Source organism: Haliotis rufescens, unplaced genomic scaffold (assembly GCF_023055435.1).
Source record: "Haliotis rufescens isolate VD_foot unplaced genomic scaffold, xgHalRufe1.0.p SCAF_2, whole genome shotgun sequence".
Classification (NCBI taxonomy): domain Eukaryota; kingdom Metazoa; phylum Mollusca; class Gastropoda; order Lepetellida; family Haliotidae; genus Haliotis; species Haliotis rufescens.
The window spans coordinates 12,719,780-12,739,296 of NW_025963890.1; the positions used below are offsets into that span (position 1 = coordinate 12,719,780).

A 19,517-nucleotide genomic window follows, 5' to 3' on the forward strand; every position below is an offset into this window, starting at 1 on the left:
CAGGCCGAAGACCCGTATTTGATTTGAATCTCCACATGATTTTCATGTTGTACCCATCGTTGTGATTTAACAGAAATGATGCAAATGATATGTTATACGCCGATGATATGTTATAAATTCAACTAGTACTGACTGAGTGTGTGAGTTGTGCAAACCATCACCTTAATTACTATCATATCTACATTTTTTACACAACATTGAATAAGACAAAAATAATCTGGACCGAAGGTCAGTTTTATACTTATTTATTTTACCCTTATTTACCCTAGCTTTTTTTATGCTAACCTTATTTACCAAAGCATTATTTGCTGACTTATTTACCCTGTTATCTATGATTACCCTTTTCGCGAACATTTGGTGTCATCACAGATTTTAAGTGATTCATTCATATAATTTTCACCGCTGTTTTGCCTTATACGTCCAATGAAATCGGTTTTGTCGAATAATTGAGACTGGTTACTCTCTGGCGTTTATCTTCGTTTTTATTGACGCTGATCACAATCAAACCAAATATCGGATTCAAACCCAGAGTGGCACGTCTTAACGGCGATAAGTAGAGACAATAAGCGTACTTTGAAGTTAAAATAATCCAGTACATTACCGGTATCCATATTCGCTTCACTGTCAGAAGAAAATAAATTGATTAAATTTGGAAGCACCTTAACCCACGAAGAAAATGGTGGCAGCAGCTGTATACTGATCTATCAGCGACGTTAGTAAAGCGACTGTTTGTTATTGTTTTTGTTCGTTTGGTTGTTTCTTTAACACCGCACTCAGCAAAATTCCAACTATATGACGGCGGTCTGTAAATAATCTAGTCTGGACCAGACAATCCAGTAATTGACATCATAAGCATCGGTCTATGAAACTGGGATACAATGACATACATCAACCAAATCAGCGAGCCTGGGCCCCGTTCCACAAAGCGATCGTAGCACTAAGACAATCGTAACTCACATACTTTAACATAGACTTACGACAATCGTAGCGCTACGATCGCTTTGTGGAATGGGACCCTGAACACAAGATACCGTTTGTCGCCTTTTACGGCAAGCATGGGTTGCTGAAGACCAATTCAACAACTCATGCTTGCCATAAAATGCGACTATGCTTGTCGTAAAAGGTAGTAAAATCTGAAATATGTGACAGAGTAATGCCGACATTTATACAAAATTTACAGCAAAAATGAACTGGTCATTTTGGCATGGATTGTAACTGATTTTTGTAGTGGAAAGAATGAGGTGCTGCAGAAATTTTGTTAAAGTGTTTTGTGGAAGTGACACGCAAGATTATGATGTTGACAGTGCAAGAATCATAATCAAGGCGATTGATGTACTTGAACCCACTTACTACGGAAACAAAGGAACGCTACTCCTTGCCAGTCAGTCACTGATACGCCTCCAATAGAGAACACAGGACGCAAACATATTTTAATAATTAAGAAAAGTGTTCACCGATACAGTAAAACATTGACAAGGCTTAAATAACACATTGTGTGGCCACACAACAGAATCGAAATCACATGTACAATGTTACCTTTGTTGATGATTGTACACTTCTGTACTACTGTCAAGTCCAGGTAAATTGTACTACAAAGATGCAGAGCATGACAGTTCTAGTTGCAGAGAATCCTGCTTGTAGTGGAGAAATTATGTTGTGAAACTGACTTGCGAGACCAACGGTAAAATTGTACATCCGCTTCTCTGGATATCGAAGACGTTTTAACACCGCAAAACGTGGTGAGGCGAGGTAGGGTTTAACAACATCGCGTTCAAGATTATTGCACTTCTACAGCGATGTCCATATACGTGTGTGTGAGAGAGAGAGGCTGGGGTGGGGGTGAGGCTGCTTATACTAGCCCGGACTAATGCCCACTGCGATACCATGCGCAATTTAACGTGGATACCGCACTCAGCGACACAGTACACTGACTCATGGCCAAGAAGTCCTTGTTTTAGCCCTAATGCCGAGCACCAGATACACTAGTGCCTAGAAGTTCATTCCCCTGACACGCATGGGCACCGCGTTACGCAACCCGTGTGCACCCCGTTGGTCACTCGTGTGGAACCCGTCCGCCACGCGTGTGATACCCGTGTGCAACGCGTTGAACACGGGTGTGCACCCCGTTCGTCACTCGTGTGCAACGCGTGACACACTCATTAGAGGGGGAACAAACGTTTGACCAAAGGAGGACCCATGTTAAAGGGGCACTGATCTAACGCAATTCCCCGGGACTGGTTGTTGCCTTTGTTATTGTTTGTTCCCAGTGAGAACCCGGATGTATAGCAGAAATCTAGACTAGTTCGCGACCTCTGCTGCGCCATTCGTAAGCGCATTAGTCACTTGTATTGGTAGTAATAAGGGCGTATGGTCACATTGATCAACAAAATGAAATACAGTTTTCGAGATAATAAGGAAATGTAGGTATCTTTGTGGGTAGCATCGGTAATGGTGACGAAGTTTTGATAAAACACTTGCTTGGTAATTTTGCGATTTTCGTTTACACTATTTTGACTTGCAATACAAAGTAAATATTTCACCTGAGCATTGCTTTTATATAGTGTGTATATTTTTTTACTGTCAAAATGTGTAACATTTTCAAATTTATTAAACGCCTAAATATTCAGTTATTTTACAAAGTGACTGAAAAACATTTCTTTGTTGTTTGGCTTCTAATCCTACATAATAATCAGTTGTGATGCTTTTAGGCCCTTTTGATCGTCTTTATCAATCTGGACAGATTTTTTAGTCAAAATGACGGAAATATTTACACATTTTATAAATTGCCTGAGAGAATCACTTTTTTCAAATTGAAGGTAATATATAAGGCCAGGAAAATGCCTGTGAAAACAACGTCTATCGCGCATTGAAGAATTTCCCAACCAAGACGTAGAGGAACAAGGACGAATCGGTTCAATGCTACAGCAAATGAAGGGGAAAAAAATGCAAATATCATAATTACAACCTACAAAATGTATGTGTATATATTTTAGGCAGCTTCCTTGTTCGAGGAATGTATCCATGAATATCCACACAAAGGAACAATATCCCACTCGTCTGCGGCTGTACAAAGAAACTTATTCGATGTCACGTGTCTCTGTAACAATCACATATTTTAAAAGCTATATATCGTTTTGGGATATTTTAACCCGTGTTCGTTTCTCAACTGATCACTTGGATTGTTTCAGGTGTTTCACATAGGTGTCAAGTCTCAAGGGTCAGCTGAGAAAGCCCTAGTGACAACTATTTTCATAACGTGCACAGTTCCTAAAAAATCCATTGAGTGATAGAGAACAATGATCAATCAATCAACGTATAATCAGTTAACCCTTTGAACAAAGTATGTTGTTTTTACATCGGCACTTCACGCCATGATATGAGTGTATTCCCTTTGTTTTAGTAAACCTAGACATGTAAACACTCACTTTTGACATATCCACTGTGCAAGATAACAGTGATTAATCAATCAACGTATTTTCTGTTAATCCTTTGATGACTAGGAACGATCCGTTGATTTACACACAAAAAGTAAATCAACTGATCATTCACCTCTTGCGGGTCTGCCACGTGCATATTACATAACACACATTTCACCTCACTTCAAACCTGGATTTAGATTGAATAATTACCCCAGACACGATAAATGCCAAATGGGAACCTTTGTCAGGTAATCTAAGTGGTGCTACCACTAATTGTACCTTTAATAAATTCATTAACTGGGCATCAAGTGAATGACGACAAATACACAAGTGTAGGGTTGGTTGTACGAGAAAACGTGGATGACAACAAGGGAGTAGATATCGTATTATCGACGCAATCCGAAATCCGAAAATACTTTCACTGCATGGATACTTTTTTTAGTATTAAACTATGACCATCTGGGGTATTTCCAGATGACGACATCCGATGAGCTCCGCCGTTCTTTTTGTTTGTTTGTTTAGGTTGAAGAAATTAATTAACATGCGCCCTTTGTCGAAATTCTGTGAATACTTAAACTCGCAATAGATATGTTATCCCAACCCACACACATGAGTCACGAGAAGGGACATGTCAGCCGAAATTGCTCAGGCAGAAGTCGACCTCTTAAACACTGAAAACAACAACAACCCAAACGGCATCAATGCAGTTTACCGTGCGTAGCCCGAGCTCTACCATCCGTGTCAATTACCACGCTATAGGCTACCGCTGTCTCGCTATACCGTTACCTTGGGTCGCTATATAAGTGCAATAATCTAGGACGCGACGTTAAAGGGGCACTGATCTAAAGCAATTCCCCGGGACTGGTTGTTGCCTTTGTTATTGTTTTTTCCCGTGAGTACCCGGATGATACAGTAAAAATCTAGACTAGTTCGCGACCTGTGCTGCGCAATTGAGTCATTCCAGGTGATTGCAAATATTACGCTTTTCGTACGCCAGATACGCTTCGTACGCTTCAGATAGTACAATTATGATAGAGATGTCACCACTACTACGGTCTTATTTTTTCACGTAGGGATATGTCCCATTTCCCCACTCCTCACTTTCTGTTTTGTATTTTGTAAGAATTAATAAGAGAAAGTTTTGTGTGGGATTCTAATATGTATAACTAAGTCTAAGAGAAGATTGGTAATGGATATGAACAGTCATGTTGTTTGACTTTGATAGAATTTGAGATCTTCACAATCACCGGGTGTGACCATGTACACAGAATCTCGTTAGGGTTTGTGATGTGAACATTTGCCCAATGACCATAATGAGTATTGCAAGGGATACCAAATGTAACAGTTTATTATTAGAGGAAATTGGTTGTGGGTAATCCTTTCACGTTGATGGACTGAAGGAAGCCACTAAACTACGTGGTGACAATGGTAATGCGCAAGGCTCGGAATCGCGAAAAGATCACTGGAGATATTGATATATATATATATATGTAGACCATTAAGATTTTGTAATCAGTGTAATCTAGATCTTATTGAAGATGGGTATCACTTCATGTTAATATTCCACACATGTGATAATCTAAGAAGCATATACTTAATAATACAGCTTTTTGTGAAACCAAGTATCCACAAATTTGTCACTCTAATATCTTCAGTTAAACTTGATGTTATACGCAATTTGTCAATATATATGTATCATGCGATGTCAGTTAGAAATAAGTTTATGTTGTATAAAACCGTTTCCTAAATGCTGTATACGATTGGCCTGTTGCCTAACAGTTTTGTACGAATAAATTACCGATGTATCTAATTGAAAAAGTTAACAAGACCAATAAAGTTAAGACCTCGTCAGCAGGCGGTGAAGATGTCAACTGTTTGGTGTGACCCCACGCCCTGCTACACCTGTACCGTGTCTTAAAGTGTGAGCTCACATCAGTGAACTGCTTTCGATGAGTCGAAGTCTAATTCTATGGTTCGTTAAGTTTAGATTTGATGATAATACGTTTGGATGACTTTCAAGTCCCCATGGCGCCCATGACTGAACGAGGCGGAGACGAGGATCAACTCGTATCTTCCTAATAGTTGTCGCTTATCCCCAGGCGTTTGTGTGTGCTACAACGAATTCTGTTAGCTTTTATTACCATTTACAAATCTGTAATATCCAACTAAAAGAAACTGGTGCTTACCTTTTGTGTTACAATCAAGCACTGAAGGGACTCGGTAGAAGCAGTTCTGGTAAGCCCACTCCGTGCATATCGTATACGTCGAAAGCAGGACTCAATCAGTTGGTAAACGTGACGTGCCTCTCAAACGTGCAAATACAGGGTTATTGTATATGTGTAATTCGTATCCATCGTAAAGCATCACCTCGGTACATTACAAACTTTCATGTCACAATCAACTTGAAATCCACAGTAAATCACAACGTACAGTGTTTTATGACGAGAGCACTATCATAGTAGTTGTTTATAAAAGCATAAAAAACAAATGTGTTTGATAGTGAATATTACATTGTCTGAATCTGTAAGATTTTGTTAATATGGACCGTCAAAGTTTTCCAGTACAGATACTCTGGACCGTCAATGTTTTCTCGTACAGATAATATGGACCGTCGATTTTTTCTAGGACAGATACTATGGACCGTCAATGTGTTCTTGTACAGATACTATGGACCGTCAATGTTTTCCAGTACAGATACTATGGACCGTCAATGTGTTCTAGTACAGATACTATGGACCGTCAATGTGTTCTTGTACAGATACTATGGACCGTCAATGTTTTCCAGTACAGATACTATGGACCGTCAATGTTTTCCAGTACAGATACTATGGACCATCAAAATGTTCTAGTACAGATACTATGGACCGTCAATGTGTTCTTGTACAGATACTATGGACCGTCAATGTTTTCCAGTACAGATACTATGGACCGTCAATGTTTTCCAGTACAGATACTATGGACCGTCAATGTTTTCCAGTACAGATACTATGGACCGTCAATGTGTTCTTGTACAGATACTTTGGACCGTCAATGTGTTCTTGTACAGATACTATGGACCGTCAATGTGTTCTAGTACAGATACTATGGACCGTCAATGTGTTCTTGTACAGATACTATGGACCGTCAATGTTTTCCAGTACAGATACTATGGACCGTCAATGCGTTCTTGTACAGATACTATGGACCGCTATTGTACTATTGTATTTTTATGTGATTTGAATATTTATATTTACTATTGTACTTACTACGTTTTACGTGAGACCTTTTATATTTACATGTCACCATATATTACCATTACTGCTTGTTAGCTAAACACAATTGACAAATACTCAAAAACAAATGACTAGTAAACTAATAATGTACGTTGAAAATAATATAATGATGTATCAAGGATCAAGTAGAAGATATATTGACAGTAGCGCTGGGAAACTATTCAACAAGCCCGTGAAAACAAAAGTGCTTTAGCTCAATGTTTATCTCTCCTGCCGGCCATCTTATACACAACCCCGCGCTCACGTCTACAGGTCTCTTCCTGTGGTACGGTAATTAGTAGAACCCTCTCCCTCAAATGAATCTTCCATGATATAACCTACTCTCATTAATTAAATGCTGCTATTTTCCAGCGTCACGGCTATGGACCTAAAACAAAGAGACCCAACCATCATAAAGCAATTAGGGTCCAATAAAAACAATGCCCCGCCAAGCCTCATAAACATAATCACTGAAAGTCGTACTACAGAAATTTAATGTCAAATCAGAAAAAAAAACATTTGAAAGGCAATAACATTTACTAGGATCGTGTATTCTCTTGACACCATCGCAAAACATCATGTAGAAGCCACACCAGTACTCATATTTTCCTACAAAATCACAATCTAAAAATGAGACATCAGCAAGTACAAAAAATACCATGTGTATGAGCATTTTTCGTCGGGATATTAAAAATGTCTCCTTGTTACTACCACCACCAAGTTCAGCTTAAAACGAATATGTCCGCAATCCACAAACAATGACTTCATTAATGGCGAACATTTACCAACCCGCGACAATCGTGTCAAATCGGTGTTCCCCTAGCAATAAACTCGCATCTAAATTCACTACTGTTCTACTGTCGGCTAGTCCCAATGGCTAGACTGGACCCTCGTGGAATGGCCATGCCATAAAAGTCCAGCGACCGAACACTAATTAAGACGGTCCGACCTTGCGTTTATGGTCTGGTGAACACAGGTCAATGGCTCCACATTAACTCAAGATTCACATCTCACTGTTTTGATTTATCGCACTATTCATTTGATACATTTGTCAAACTCAACTGAAACCTGGTCCCGTGTTACATGCATGGCACACGCATGTGCAACGAGTGACCCACGCGTGCTCAACGGGTTACACACGCGCTACACACTCGTGTTCAACGGGTGCTCAACCCGTGTGCAACCCGTTGATCACCCGTGTCACATGCGTGTTACACGCGTTCTCAACGCGTGTTAGGGGAATGAACTTTATTAACATCTTTTGATATGACACGGCCGGGGATCGAACCCCCGACCTTCCTCTCTCCGGTCAGACGCTCTACCACCAGACCATGGAGGCGGTCCCGCGAAACGTGATGGATGCTTGATAGACCTGTTATGCTGGGGAGTGTTGTGGGATGATAGACATGTGTTCTACGCGGCTTTGAACACTTCTTCAGTTAGTATCTGTATAAGGAACGAACGCCCGAACTGACGCAGGTCTTGGACGTTTACTACTTTTGTGAAAAGGCAAACATGTTTTGTTTGTTTGTTGTTTAACGCCGCAATATTCCAGCTATATGACGGCGGTCTGTAAGTAATCGAGTCTGGACCAGACAATCCAGTGATTGGCAACACTAGCATCTGGTCCAGACTCGATTATTCACAGACCGCCGTCATATAGCTGGAATATTGCTGAGTGCGGCGTTAAACAACAAACCAACCAACCAATTTGTTGTTTAACGCCGCACTCAGCGATATTCCAGCTATATGACTGCGGTCCGTAAATAATCGAATCTAGACCGGACAATCCAGTGATTGACATCATGAACATCGATCCAAGCAATTGGGATCGATGACATGCATCACCAAAGTCAGCGAGCCTGACCACCCGATCCCGTTAGTCGCCTTTAACGACAAGCATAGGTTGCTGAAGACCTATTCTGCCCCGGATCTTCACGGGTAAGGGGAAAGAAGTAACTGTACTTCATAGAAAGGGTGTAAATATGTTGTTACTGTAAACAACAGCATAGTATTGGTTATTTGTCTGATCAATATTTCATCAAACAATTTCATTGACAATACTCATAACTTGTCACTGGAGAAAGAGCGTCTCGCCCGAAAAGAATGGTGTAAACAACTCAATTAACAATGTCAATATCGGATGTGAGCACCATTTGCGTTTCTACAGGCGAGGCCGCTAGCTGCGGCGAGCTGAAGATTTGTTGGTTTGTTTGTTGTTTAACGTCGCACCCAGCAATATTCCAACTATATATGACGGTGGTCTGTAAATAATCGAGTCTGGACCAGACAATCCAGTGATTTACATCACGAACATCGATTCACGCAATTGGGATACGATGACATGCATCAACCAAGTCAGCGAGCCTGACCACCCGATCCCGTTAGTCGTCTTTTACGACAAGCATAGTCGCCTTTGACGGCAAGCATAGGTTGCTGAAGACCTATTCTACCCCGGATCTTCACGGGCGAGCTGAAGATACCAGATGACTGAAACAGCCATGCAACATGTGGATGGGCATTGACCATTTTCCTTACTGCATGTGCACACATGATCACGAACGATGTCGCCCCGGGAGCGCTGGACATTCCAATTGGCAATGATGAGTTGTGTGCTCCCATGAATTGTGATACAACCTCATACCATGACACTTCCACGAAGACTGACGACCTGCCTGTGGCAAGTCACGAGTGTTGCCCTGCTGGAGATCTCTGTTTGCAGCGTATGCACGGCGCGTAAACATTGGTTTTCAGCAAGCCGTGGCATTGCACGTGTTCTTTTACGGTTGGACAAGGTGTTTTTATGAGCACTTATAGCTAGAAACTAACATTAAATACCACGTGTCATGCTTCCAAGAAACACGCAAACATAAAAATTATGCGCAGTGCATGAACGAAATGTTAATCGAGATCTCATACGACTAATGCTCAAACGTTGTCTTATCAAAGTTACAACATTCAAGGCCTCAATAAAGAATTGAAACGTTTTGTGGCATACACGTGGATGACATTTACAAATTTGACGTATCAGTGAAGAAACACCTAGTATCATCACGATTTGATGGTGATTCATGGACGCATGCTTATAATATCGAAATCACACAATCGACTCTGCTTTGAGGCATTTATTTCTTACGAATATGGGAGGGTTTTGTCGCTTTTTTTATGAATATGTATTGAACTGATACATTTAATTTCAGGAAAGACTTTTTTTAAATTATTTTAGTGAACTTTACGTGAAAGACGGTTACTTGTTTCCGTTAGTATGTATGTGAAATTTGGGGATGGGGGACATCAAGGCCAGAGGTAGGCATTGCCATGAGCACCAATTGTGACCTCCACCTTGCATCCGTTTCTTTAAACATACCAGTTAAAAATTCATCTCGGGTGGCCTAAATCGAAACCAGGGAAATTTACCAAGAAAAACTTAAAGAACGTAAACTCGAGACATATTTCGTTTAATAATTGTCAAATAGCCAATTTACTTCTACGGATTTACCCACTTCACCCAAAAATTAAAGACACCACCTCATCTGTTTCGCATTTAGATTCAAAGTGACAAAAACTTTTAAATAGTCAACTTTATTTTATGTCGAGCAATATATTCCAGTAGCTCCAAACCTTTGGTGTTTTACCTTCACAACTTTTGAGGTCCATAGAGCATGCTCTTGCGACGAATATTTTTAAAGAGAGTCTAAAATTCTTGCGCAAATCTTGATAATATCAAATAGCTCAAGAGGACGTACATTCACCCAAGAGCACCAAACCCAAGCAGTAGCGCATAAAGCTCGAATGACGGTGACCACAAACTGCGGTCTGTTTCATGGGCTCGGGCAGCGTTCCACTTCGCTCATCGTGTGGTTACTTTTCGCTCCCTTCAAAATTATTCCAATGGGGGCATAGCGTTGGTCGTGGTACACAAACGTAGGCACACCGAAAAGCATACATGATTAGTAATTACAGTACATTTATGTACTTCTTGTTGTTTTTAGTTTTTGTTGGTTTGTTGTTTAACGCCGCACTAAGCAATATTCCAGCTATATGACTGCGGTCTGAAAATAATAGAGTCTGGACCAGACATTCCAGTGATTGATATCATGAGCATCGATCCACGCAATTGGGATCGATGACATGCATCTACTAAGTCAGCGAGCCTGAACACCCGATCCTGTTAGTCGCCTTTTACGGCAAGCATGGGTTGCTGAATCATTGTTATTGAGGGGACGTTAACCACAGCAAAGACATTTTCAGAATACAAGTTATGCTTATTGCCAAATGAATTGGGGGTTAACCTGACGAGGCTTGGCTCCTTTTAAATAACAAAAAGTGAGCGAGAGCCGACTAAAATGGGGATATAATGTACAACCTGTCTGGTTGTGGGCGTGCGTAGTTCACTCAAAAGCCGTTGTCTGTCAATCCTCCACCATTCCCGGCTATCAGTCACATTACCAATTGATGATAAGTTTTGTATACCATAAAAAACATAATCTGAGCATACCATAATACAAGAATCTTGATCAGTCAGTGTCAGTCTACAAAATAAATACACGCTAAGACGAAAATAATAATTGATAATTCTTTATGGATGCAAAATCTATTCGTCACTAAAAGTAATTAAACCTTGGTTCGAGTTGCTTCTCATATCATTTGCAACGGACCAGTCCTCATCTTATGGCATCAGGATTTTCACAATGCACACTGCGTTGCTTCCAACCACTTCATGTTCCACGATTATTCTGCTGCAGTATATTTTGTGACCTCTTTCCTTCTTCCGAATTCGAAAGACCCTTCGTTTCAATCGCCAGCAAACCTTTATCATCACCGATGTAACAGGCAGTAAAATCCTTGACATGTCTCGCAGGATGTATTTTGTGGACATGTACAAATATGCACAAAATCAAGCTTCCTGCTGCCACATTGTAACGTTAAGTAAACTACAAGTTAACTTGCTTATCAACAAACTGATTACACTACTTATTTTACATTATTTATTTACATAAAACGACATATCCTTCTTTCTCTGCTGGGGTCGCATGAATACGTGTCCTTCGCCGTACTGTACAATATTTCTCTTTGTCTATGGCCAACTAGAAAGAGATTAACATCAACACACACTTGATGAATAGTGTAAATTTATAAGCAAATTTTATCCAAAGGGTCAGAATAGCCAAGGAGCAAATATAATAAATGTATTTGTTTGTTTGTTTGTTGTTTAACGCCGCACACAGTTATATATTCCAATTCTATGACGGCGGTCTGTAAATAATCGAGTCTGAACCAGACAATCCAGTGATTAATATCATGAGCATCGATCCACGCAATTGGGATCGATAACATGCATCAACCAAGTCAGGGAGCCTGACCACCCGATCCCGTTAGTGGCAAGCCCCTTACGACAAACATAGTCCTATTTTACCACGGATCTTCAAGGGAATATATAACATGTAAACAGCGCCTTTCATCCCCGGACATGGCAAACATTTAATTACCGTTTGACAGCGAGGCTGTAAATATTCCAGGGCATTACCGGGAATCCATACTGATAGATTACGATCTGAGCTGCAAAATCTATTCATATTCTAAGCTGCAAAAATATATGAAACCCGTGAAGATCCAGGGGAGAATAGGTCTTCAGCAACCCATGCTTGCTGTAAAAGGCGACTATGTCTGTCGTAGGAGGTGATGGTTGATGCATGTCATCGTATCCAATTTTGCCAAGTGAGGCGTTAAACAACAAACAAATCTTTTATATGACATTGGCCGATGGCTTGTTTGTGGCGAGGACTGTGAGTGGAGGGTCTTAGTTTCAGTATACATATGTTAATCACAGACTACAAAGTGGTTGTAAAGTAGGTAATTGATTTGATATTAATATTATGTCATTTTGTGTTTTAAATACTGCCTTTCAGTCCACTGTTCAGAATCCAGTCACTGTGAAGTTGCTTTATTCTATCCATAACATAGTAAGGGCTTGGGAAACATTGTTTTTATGTCTGGTATGGCTGAAATACTGCCGATGAGTTGTTTTTTTTGCTGTTTAACGCTGCACTTAGCAATATTCTAGCTTATGACGGCAGTGAATTCCCCCTTGGGGACCCAGGGTCGATTGCTAGTCGTAAGATTCAACTAAATTGGGCCTCTGTGAAGACCCGAGTTAGAATTGATTTCAGCATCACACGCCTGTCGTAAGAGCGACTAACTGGATCGGGAGGTCAGGCTGGCTAACATGGCTGATGCATGTCATTGTATCCCAATTGCGCAGATCGAAGCTCATGATGTCAATCATTAGATTGTCAGGTCCAGAATCGATTATTTACAGACTGTGGTCATATAGCTGTTATATTGCGGAGCACTTTATAGAGCCAGATATATCACAATAGAAGGCATAATCGATTCTGTTGCAGATTAACCAGTGTTTGACGTTAGGAGCAAAGTCCAACGCAATCAACGTCTCCAAGCGGCGCTAAACAACAATCTTTAATATGTTTCTTACTCATTGTTTCAGGATATTATTGTACGTGGAGTGACTGTCCTTGAAGCTTCAAAGTGCAAGGGTCATGCATAGATCAAGATATATCCAGCCGGTCTATTACCTAGCTGTACGCCTTGTCACTCGCAACAAATGCGTTTGAGCAATGAACTGATTATCCTCTTGTTATCTCGGCTACGAGATCGAATGTATTGATAAAAATCTCAGGAAACGACCACTTGATATTCGGGAAGAGGGTAGGCTGGAATTTTATTGAAAAAAAATACGTTGTCCCCGAAAAGTCTTGAAAATAATTTTAACTGCCGCATTATAGCAAGACCCCCACTGCCCCGGCCCCAGAATATCAACGGTCGGTCCCTAGGTCAATACGGTGACTTTCAACAACAATGTCACCGAGCTTGAACATCTGATCCCGGTAACCAAGCATGGGTAGCTGAAGATTACGAACGAGAGCACAGGACGGAGGGATATATTGTCCCTTGGCAAATATTAACAAAGAGACTGGTTGGAGCAATAATGAAATTTGATATACATGGATCTGATAAGAGCAGTCCGTGCTTTGTACAGGTATATAGCAGGTATTCTTTTCACAATCAATAATTACCGTTCATGCGTGCGTGTTAGCAGTATCTGCCCCTTAAGGTACACATGTCACGAAATATGTTCACCCCTGAAATGTACTCAGCGGGCAGAGTGTTTCAAGCATGCCCTTCTATCACGTATTTAACATATTGCAGTTGTTCAAAGGACTATGGAAACGTGCACTAAGGCAAGTCATCTTCAAATGATATTGCATTTATAATTTATGTACGTCGTTATTTCTTTAATCAACTAGTGTTATGAGAATTACTCTAAATTGACAATAACATTCCTCTATTCCGTCAGCATTCCTCTATTCTTCCCTATTGTTGCCGACCCGTGAAGATCCGGGGTAGAATAGGTCTTCAGAAACCCATACTTGCTGTAAAAGGCGACTATGCTTGTCGTAAGAGGAGACTAACGGGATCGGGTGGTCAGGTTCGCTGACTTGGTTGAAGCATGTCATCGATCCCAATGCGTGGATCGATGCTCATGATATCAATCACTGGATTGTCTGGTCCAGACTCGATTATTTACAGACCGCCGCCATATAGCTGGAATATTGCTGAGTGCGGCGTAAAACAACAAACCGACCAACTCTATTGTTGCCAATACCGGGGACATCCTGATGACTGGTATATTTTGAAGATTATGATCTTGGTCCGTCAGCACTATACAAACAGATAAACGTTCACGACCTATATCACTTTTGGTTTTCCTTTCACATCCACAAGACATGACCCTATATGACTGAAATGTTCAAATGACATTATTCAACTCAACATAATCAGCTTGTCTGAATATTGTTTTCCCCTTTAATTACAATTATCAAACATAAAGGACTATTCATAATGGTGTCATTGTATGTCTTGGTCGAAGCATGGCTTTATGTGAAAAAAAACAACATTCGTATGTCAGGCGGTTATAGTGTGCGTGGCGTGCATAAACCTGATGGGATGGAGGGAGAGGAGAGACAACCGGGTTCGGCTGTGTCTTTTCGGGTTTGTGCACCACTGCCCCAAGTGCCAGACTTGGGGAGACGCTTCGTTCATTGATCCATTGGGCATTTGGAGACCATGGTGTGGTTGCATTGCATCTCTGTCTTCGTGGGCTCAGAACAGATTGTCGAAAGTGGAGTCAATGTCGTCAGGAGGGCTGTGGTGTGGATGCAAGGCTTCCTCGTGAATGGCATGAGGATTGGGGCATCTGGACGGGATGTGGGCAGCCTCTTGAGCGCCTGTTTTGCTCCTCTCTTTGCTTGTCTGCTGCGTTTTCTATCCTCCCTTCAACGTTTACAATAGCTTATAGAAAGGGACAGGTTATTGTTGCGTATTATTAATGAGTAATACGCGACATACTTACTCGACAGCGCTGTGTTGAGATGCCTCTTTCTTGTTCGTATTGCAATGTGATCGCAAGTAGCCAGCGAATGTTATGTCATACTTGGGGCTGGAGAATTATTCTGTAAAATGACTCGAAATCCACATGATACAGAACAGATTCACATTTTTCAAAAAGATGATGTAAAGTTTATAGAATTTTATGAATATTAGAGAAACAATGTTTGTTTGTTTTTTGTTTAACGCCGCACTCAGCAATAGTTCAGCTATATCACGGCGGTCTGTAAATAAACGACATCATGGTTGACTCTACTCCGCCATTTGAGTACGGCTAGTTGAAATAGATCTCTTGCATTTATACAAACTTCTAGCTAAGGAGCAGTTGGTGGGTGTTTTTGAATTATTTACATATGTCTATGCGTAATCACGAAGAGTGAGCAAACCCTATCAGAAAAATCAAAACAGTCTTGAAATATGTTTGCCCTTAACGCCAGGAAAGAATCGGATTGATTTTCTGCCCCATCTGGTTTAGTCTGTCTGCCTCATGACATGTTTATTCAACATAATTAGAACAGGCATACTAAACGTAAACATATACGAACTTATCATTCATTTGGCGATATATTTCCCACGGAATATAAAGATTAATGAACGCGAATCGCCTGATGACGAACTGCACCTAAAGGCTGTATCCATGCTTGGGCATAATGGGACATGCATATCTGCTTCCAGATGAAATTTAAAGACATGCGCTAGACATTCAGTATGTCAATATAAGACATTGCATCAAGATTTAAATCTACCATTTACTGATTGCAGAGTCCGTCGTGATTCGCGGTTGACAGTCGTTTTTCACTGCATAGTGTGACACTGTGGTCTGGGTTGGGTGCTGATACTTGGGTGCTTTCAGCGTTGTTAGAATGAACGTCAGCGGACAAAGACAATAAAACGGTAGCGATTGCTAGTGTCAGCTACATTATTTGTGTGATGGTAGTGCAAGACGTTCTGTTTGTCTGTTTACAACTCTTATATCGTGTTGCAACCATGAATTACACCAGTATGTTTTCAATGAAGCACAGAAACGCGTGTGGTGCTTAATTCATGCTCATGTGCATTTAAGTTATTGATTAGTTTTATACACAGCATGGTGTTTTGTATTGGAAGTTTTGTCCGCAATCAAACTATCAGATAACAGAAACTTTTGTATTAAGCATTCTAATTAATAGAACTATCTAGCATAACAGAAGCGGTGGACATAATGTTCAATGTATAACATGCCTTTTTCTTGAACATAGATGGCTTCATACAAGAAGATGTCCGTGTTACTGATAGCATCGTTTGTAACTCTTGTTACGTACTTGAACAGCTCTGAAGTCATGACGTTTGACATACTCAGTGATTTATCAGGCAACATAGTCGACTTTTTCGGACAGTATCCACCTTCAACAATCAATTTGTCTTACTATCCTTCATCCGGAAATATCACAACATTTAATGCGCGTTCGAACATATTATCGGATTTATTGACCGGACACTGGAAAACCAGACCTTTGACAAAAAAGGAAGATGATGATATATTGACATTTCTTTCAAACGCAAATGCTCGATTCGGCGTACCAACGAACAATCAAAGGAATGACGGTCTCTGTGGAAATGTTACCCACACCGGATCTAAAGCTGCTGGGTGGATAAGAGCCTTGTGTGATCCTAAAGGAACAACCCCTTGCTGCTTTAATAACAAATGCATTATGAAGTCTGTGGAGGAATGTGTGTGTCCCGACTGCTATGACATGAGGCATTTGAAACATGCGGAATATTCCACCTGGATCCCTTCAGAGAGTAAATATGGCTACAAGGAACACAGCCCTCAAGAAGCTTGCAGCATCCTCAGCGGAAGCACGATTCTGTTTGTTGGGGATTCCCTTGTTCGTCATGTATATACGGCCATGCTGCTTATTGTGACAGGGAATATGAATAGTGGAGCCATAAGTGAAAATGTACCAGAAAGTAAGTCGAATAGTCAATGTTGTGAAATCATTTACGTGTTTCTTGTATGACGAGTACCCCTGTCTGACTTAAAGTCTCTGACTCGGGTTATGAAGAAAAGGAGTAAATATGCTAAGTTTTGACAAAAGTAAAAGAATACTTGAAAACATATGTTGTGATAGATAGATATATGAACTTTAACAAAGACGTCCTATGTTTTTGTTTTTTTGAAACTGATTTTATCATTAAAATCTTCATTTGGAAATTGGAATATTAAGAGGAGTAACAGTTCACATACAGCTGTTTCATTGTTAATACATAAGTAATACACATTGATTGAGTTTTACATAAATTCATGTATTTTCTTTCAGATATTAGAAGTGAGTGCAGTGGAATGTATATGTTCACAGAAGAAGTATGTCGACTGCATCTGATGTATGGGCTGCATGCTTGCGATGGTACAGTTAATCTGCAACTGAAGTACTTGTTCTCTTCGAAATTCGGACAAAAATTGAAACGAAATGTAGCAAGACTAAACAGCAAGTCATTACTTTTCACAGGAATAGGAATTCACGATCATTTTAACCACGCAGATGTCCAAAGAATGTTTCTGTTACCAACATTGTACTACAAAGACAAAAATAACAGACCTTGGCCAAAAATACTGTGGTCGGCGAGTCATGCTCCAGGTATCATGAAGTCCCCGAAAGTGTTAGCCCAGTCGTACGACAGTGTAAAACGATACAATGGCAACATGGAGAGTTTCCTAAGACGGTGGAAAGTTCCTATTTTCGATACCTTTAACATGACGGATGGAATGACGAGTTTTGATGGTGAGCATTATGGACTTGGGATGAATATAGCGAAAGCAAATGTACTTCTGAGTTACCTAAATGAATTGAAAATTAAAGGATGGTGGTGAGACATCTTGTGGGTGTTCGTTGAAACTAACCAGAACTAGGCAACAGTTCGAGATGACAGAGTCGAGCGTTTTATACATATATTCTTTTCCTGGAGACACTTTGTCACTAGTCGACTATATGCAATGGCCAGGGTCTGATCCTGAAACAGACATATATCTACTTTACATGATCGTGATTTCATCAGGTGTATTAAGTATTAAATTTAGAAAAAATAGAGTCCAGATATTCGTGCTTGTCAAAACTCCTTAATCCACACAAGATCTTTCGCCCTTCAACGGCTCTTCGGGTGTAATGAAAACTTTAACTTACATTGTAGTCCTAGGCGACGCATAACAGTAGTATTTGTGGCGTCATAATGTCTATGATGTAACGGGGACAATAGAGGAAGAAGTAAAACGTAGTCCTAGGCGACAGCCAACGTTATGCTTTTAAAGTCATAGCTAGTGATAATAGTGGCAGGTATGAATACATTATGGCGTGAGTGCACAAATACACATTGAGCTACATGGGGAAGTTTTGAAAATTATACTTTTGAATTAAGTTTAGGTTTCAAAAGCCTAATAATGAACATCTGTTCTGTTTCCATTCTTAAATGTTTGTCATTATTAAACAATGTACTGAACGGAAAGACAGTAAAATGACCACTCCCGCATTCATCAATGTGTTTGCTTACATTTATACAACGTACATTTTGATCTCGATTTTGTTGTCTGTGTACAGTGATTCGGTCTTTTAGTTGCATACCAGGTTATAATGCTAACCACATCCCGCACATGTTAAAACACATATAGCATCTATATTGTGACAGTTAATGTCGTTTTTAACAATAAATAGTTTATCTTGGCAAAATTGAAATTATTATTATTATTCGGCAAGTTCCACATCGAGGTGTTTTACACTTTGTTACACTGACGGTATTTGTATACTGAACAACAAAAGTTCCTGTGACATTAAATACGATTTTATGCAAAGTAATGTTTTTTAACCAAATCTGATACAATTTCGATTTGCAACAGATAAAGGCTCCTGTAAGTGTTCAAATGGTTTAATTTGCCATAATGACTTCAGAAAATGCGTGATTTCATAAAAAACATGAACATGCCAAAATGTCAATTTACAAATCAATAGCGTGTGAGTCCACCTCTGGTTGCGATGCAAGCAACACATCTTCGTCTCGTCGAATGGACCAGGCGTCGCACAAAGCCCTGTGGGATATCTGTCCATATCTGTTGGAGCATGTTTTGAAGTTCCTGGAGTGCCTGTGGAACACGTGGTTGACGTCGAAGGCGCCGATCCATCTCATCCCACATGTGCTCGATTGGTGAGAGATCAGGGGAGGGAGCCGTCCAGGGGATGACATTCACGTTGTTTTGTTGAAGAGAATCCTGAACAAGTCGAGCCATATGAGGCCGGGCGTTGTCATGTTGAAAGGTAATGCCTAGGCCATGACGACGCAGAACGGAAGAACAACAGGGCCGTTGATCTCGTCGCGGTAGCGCTGTCCATTGAGATTTCCCTCTACCACTATC

The 19,517-nt window shown here is 40.4% G+C and overlaps 1 protein-coding gene across 1 annotated transcript; it reads left to right on the top strand.

The window, feature by feature from the left end:
* The first annotated feature begins 15,420 nt into the window (after window positions 1-15,420).
* LOC124111591 lies at window positions 15,421-19,088 on the top strand. The gene is made up of 2 exons (XM_046471341.2): window positions 15,421-17,086; window positions 17,437-19,088. Exons 1-2 carry the CDS (start codon window positions 16,375-16,377, stop codon window positions 17,985-17,987), a joined length of 1,263 nt encoding a protein of 420 aa, XP_046327297.2. The 5' UTR covers window positions 15,421-16,374; the 3' UTR covers window positions 17,988-19,088.
* The last annotated feature ends 429 nt before the right edge of the window (window positions 19,089-19,517 follow it).

Coding starts and splice junctions, on each gene's coding strand:
- LOC124111591 (XM_046471341.2), top strand. CDS start 16,375: ATGGCTTCATACAAGAAGATGTCCGTGTTACTGATAGCATCGTTTGTA. Junction 17,087..17,436: donor AAGTGAAAATGTACCAGAAA/GTAAGTCGAATA, acceptor ATTTTCTTTCAG/ATATTAGAAGTGAGTGCAGT.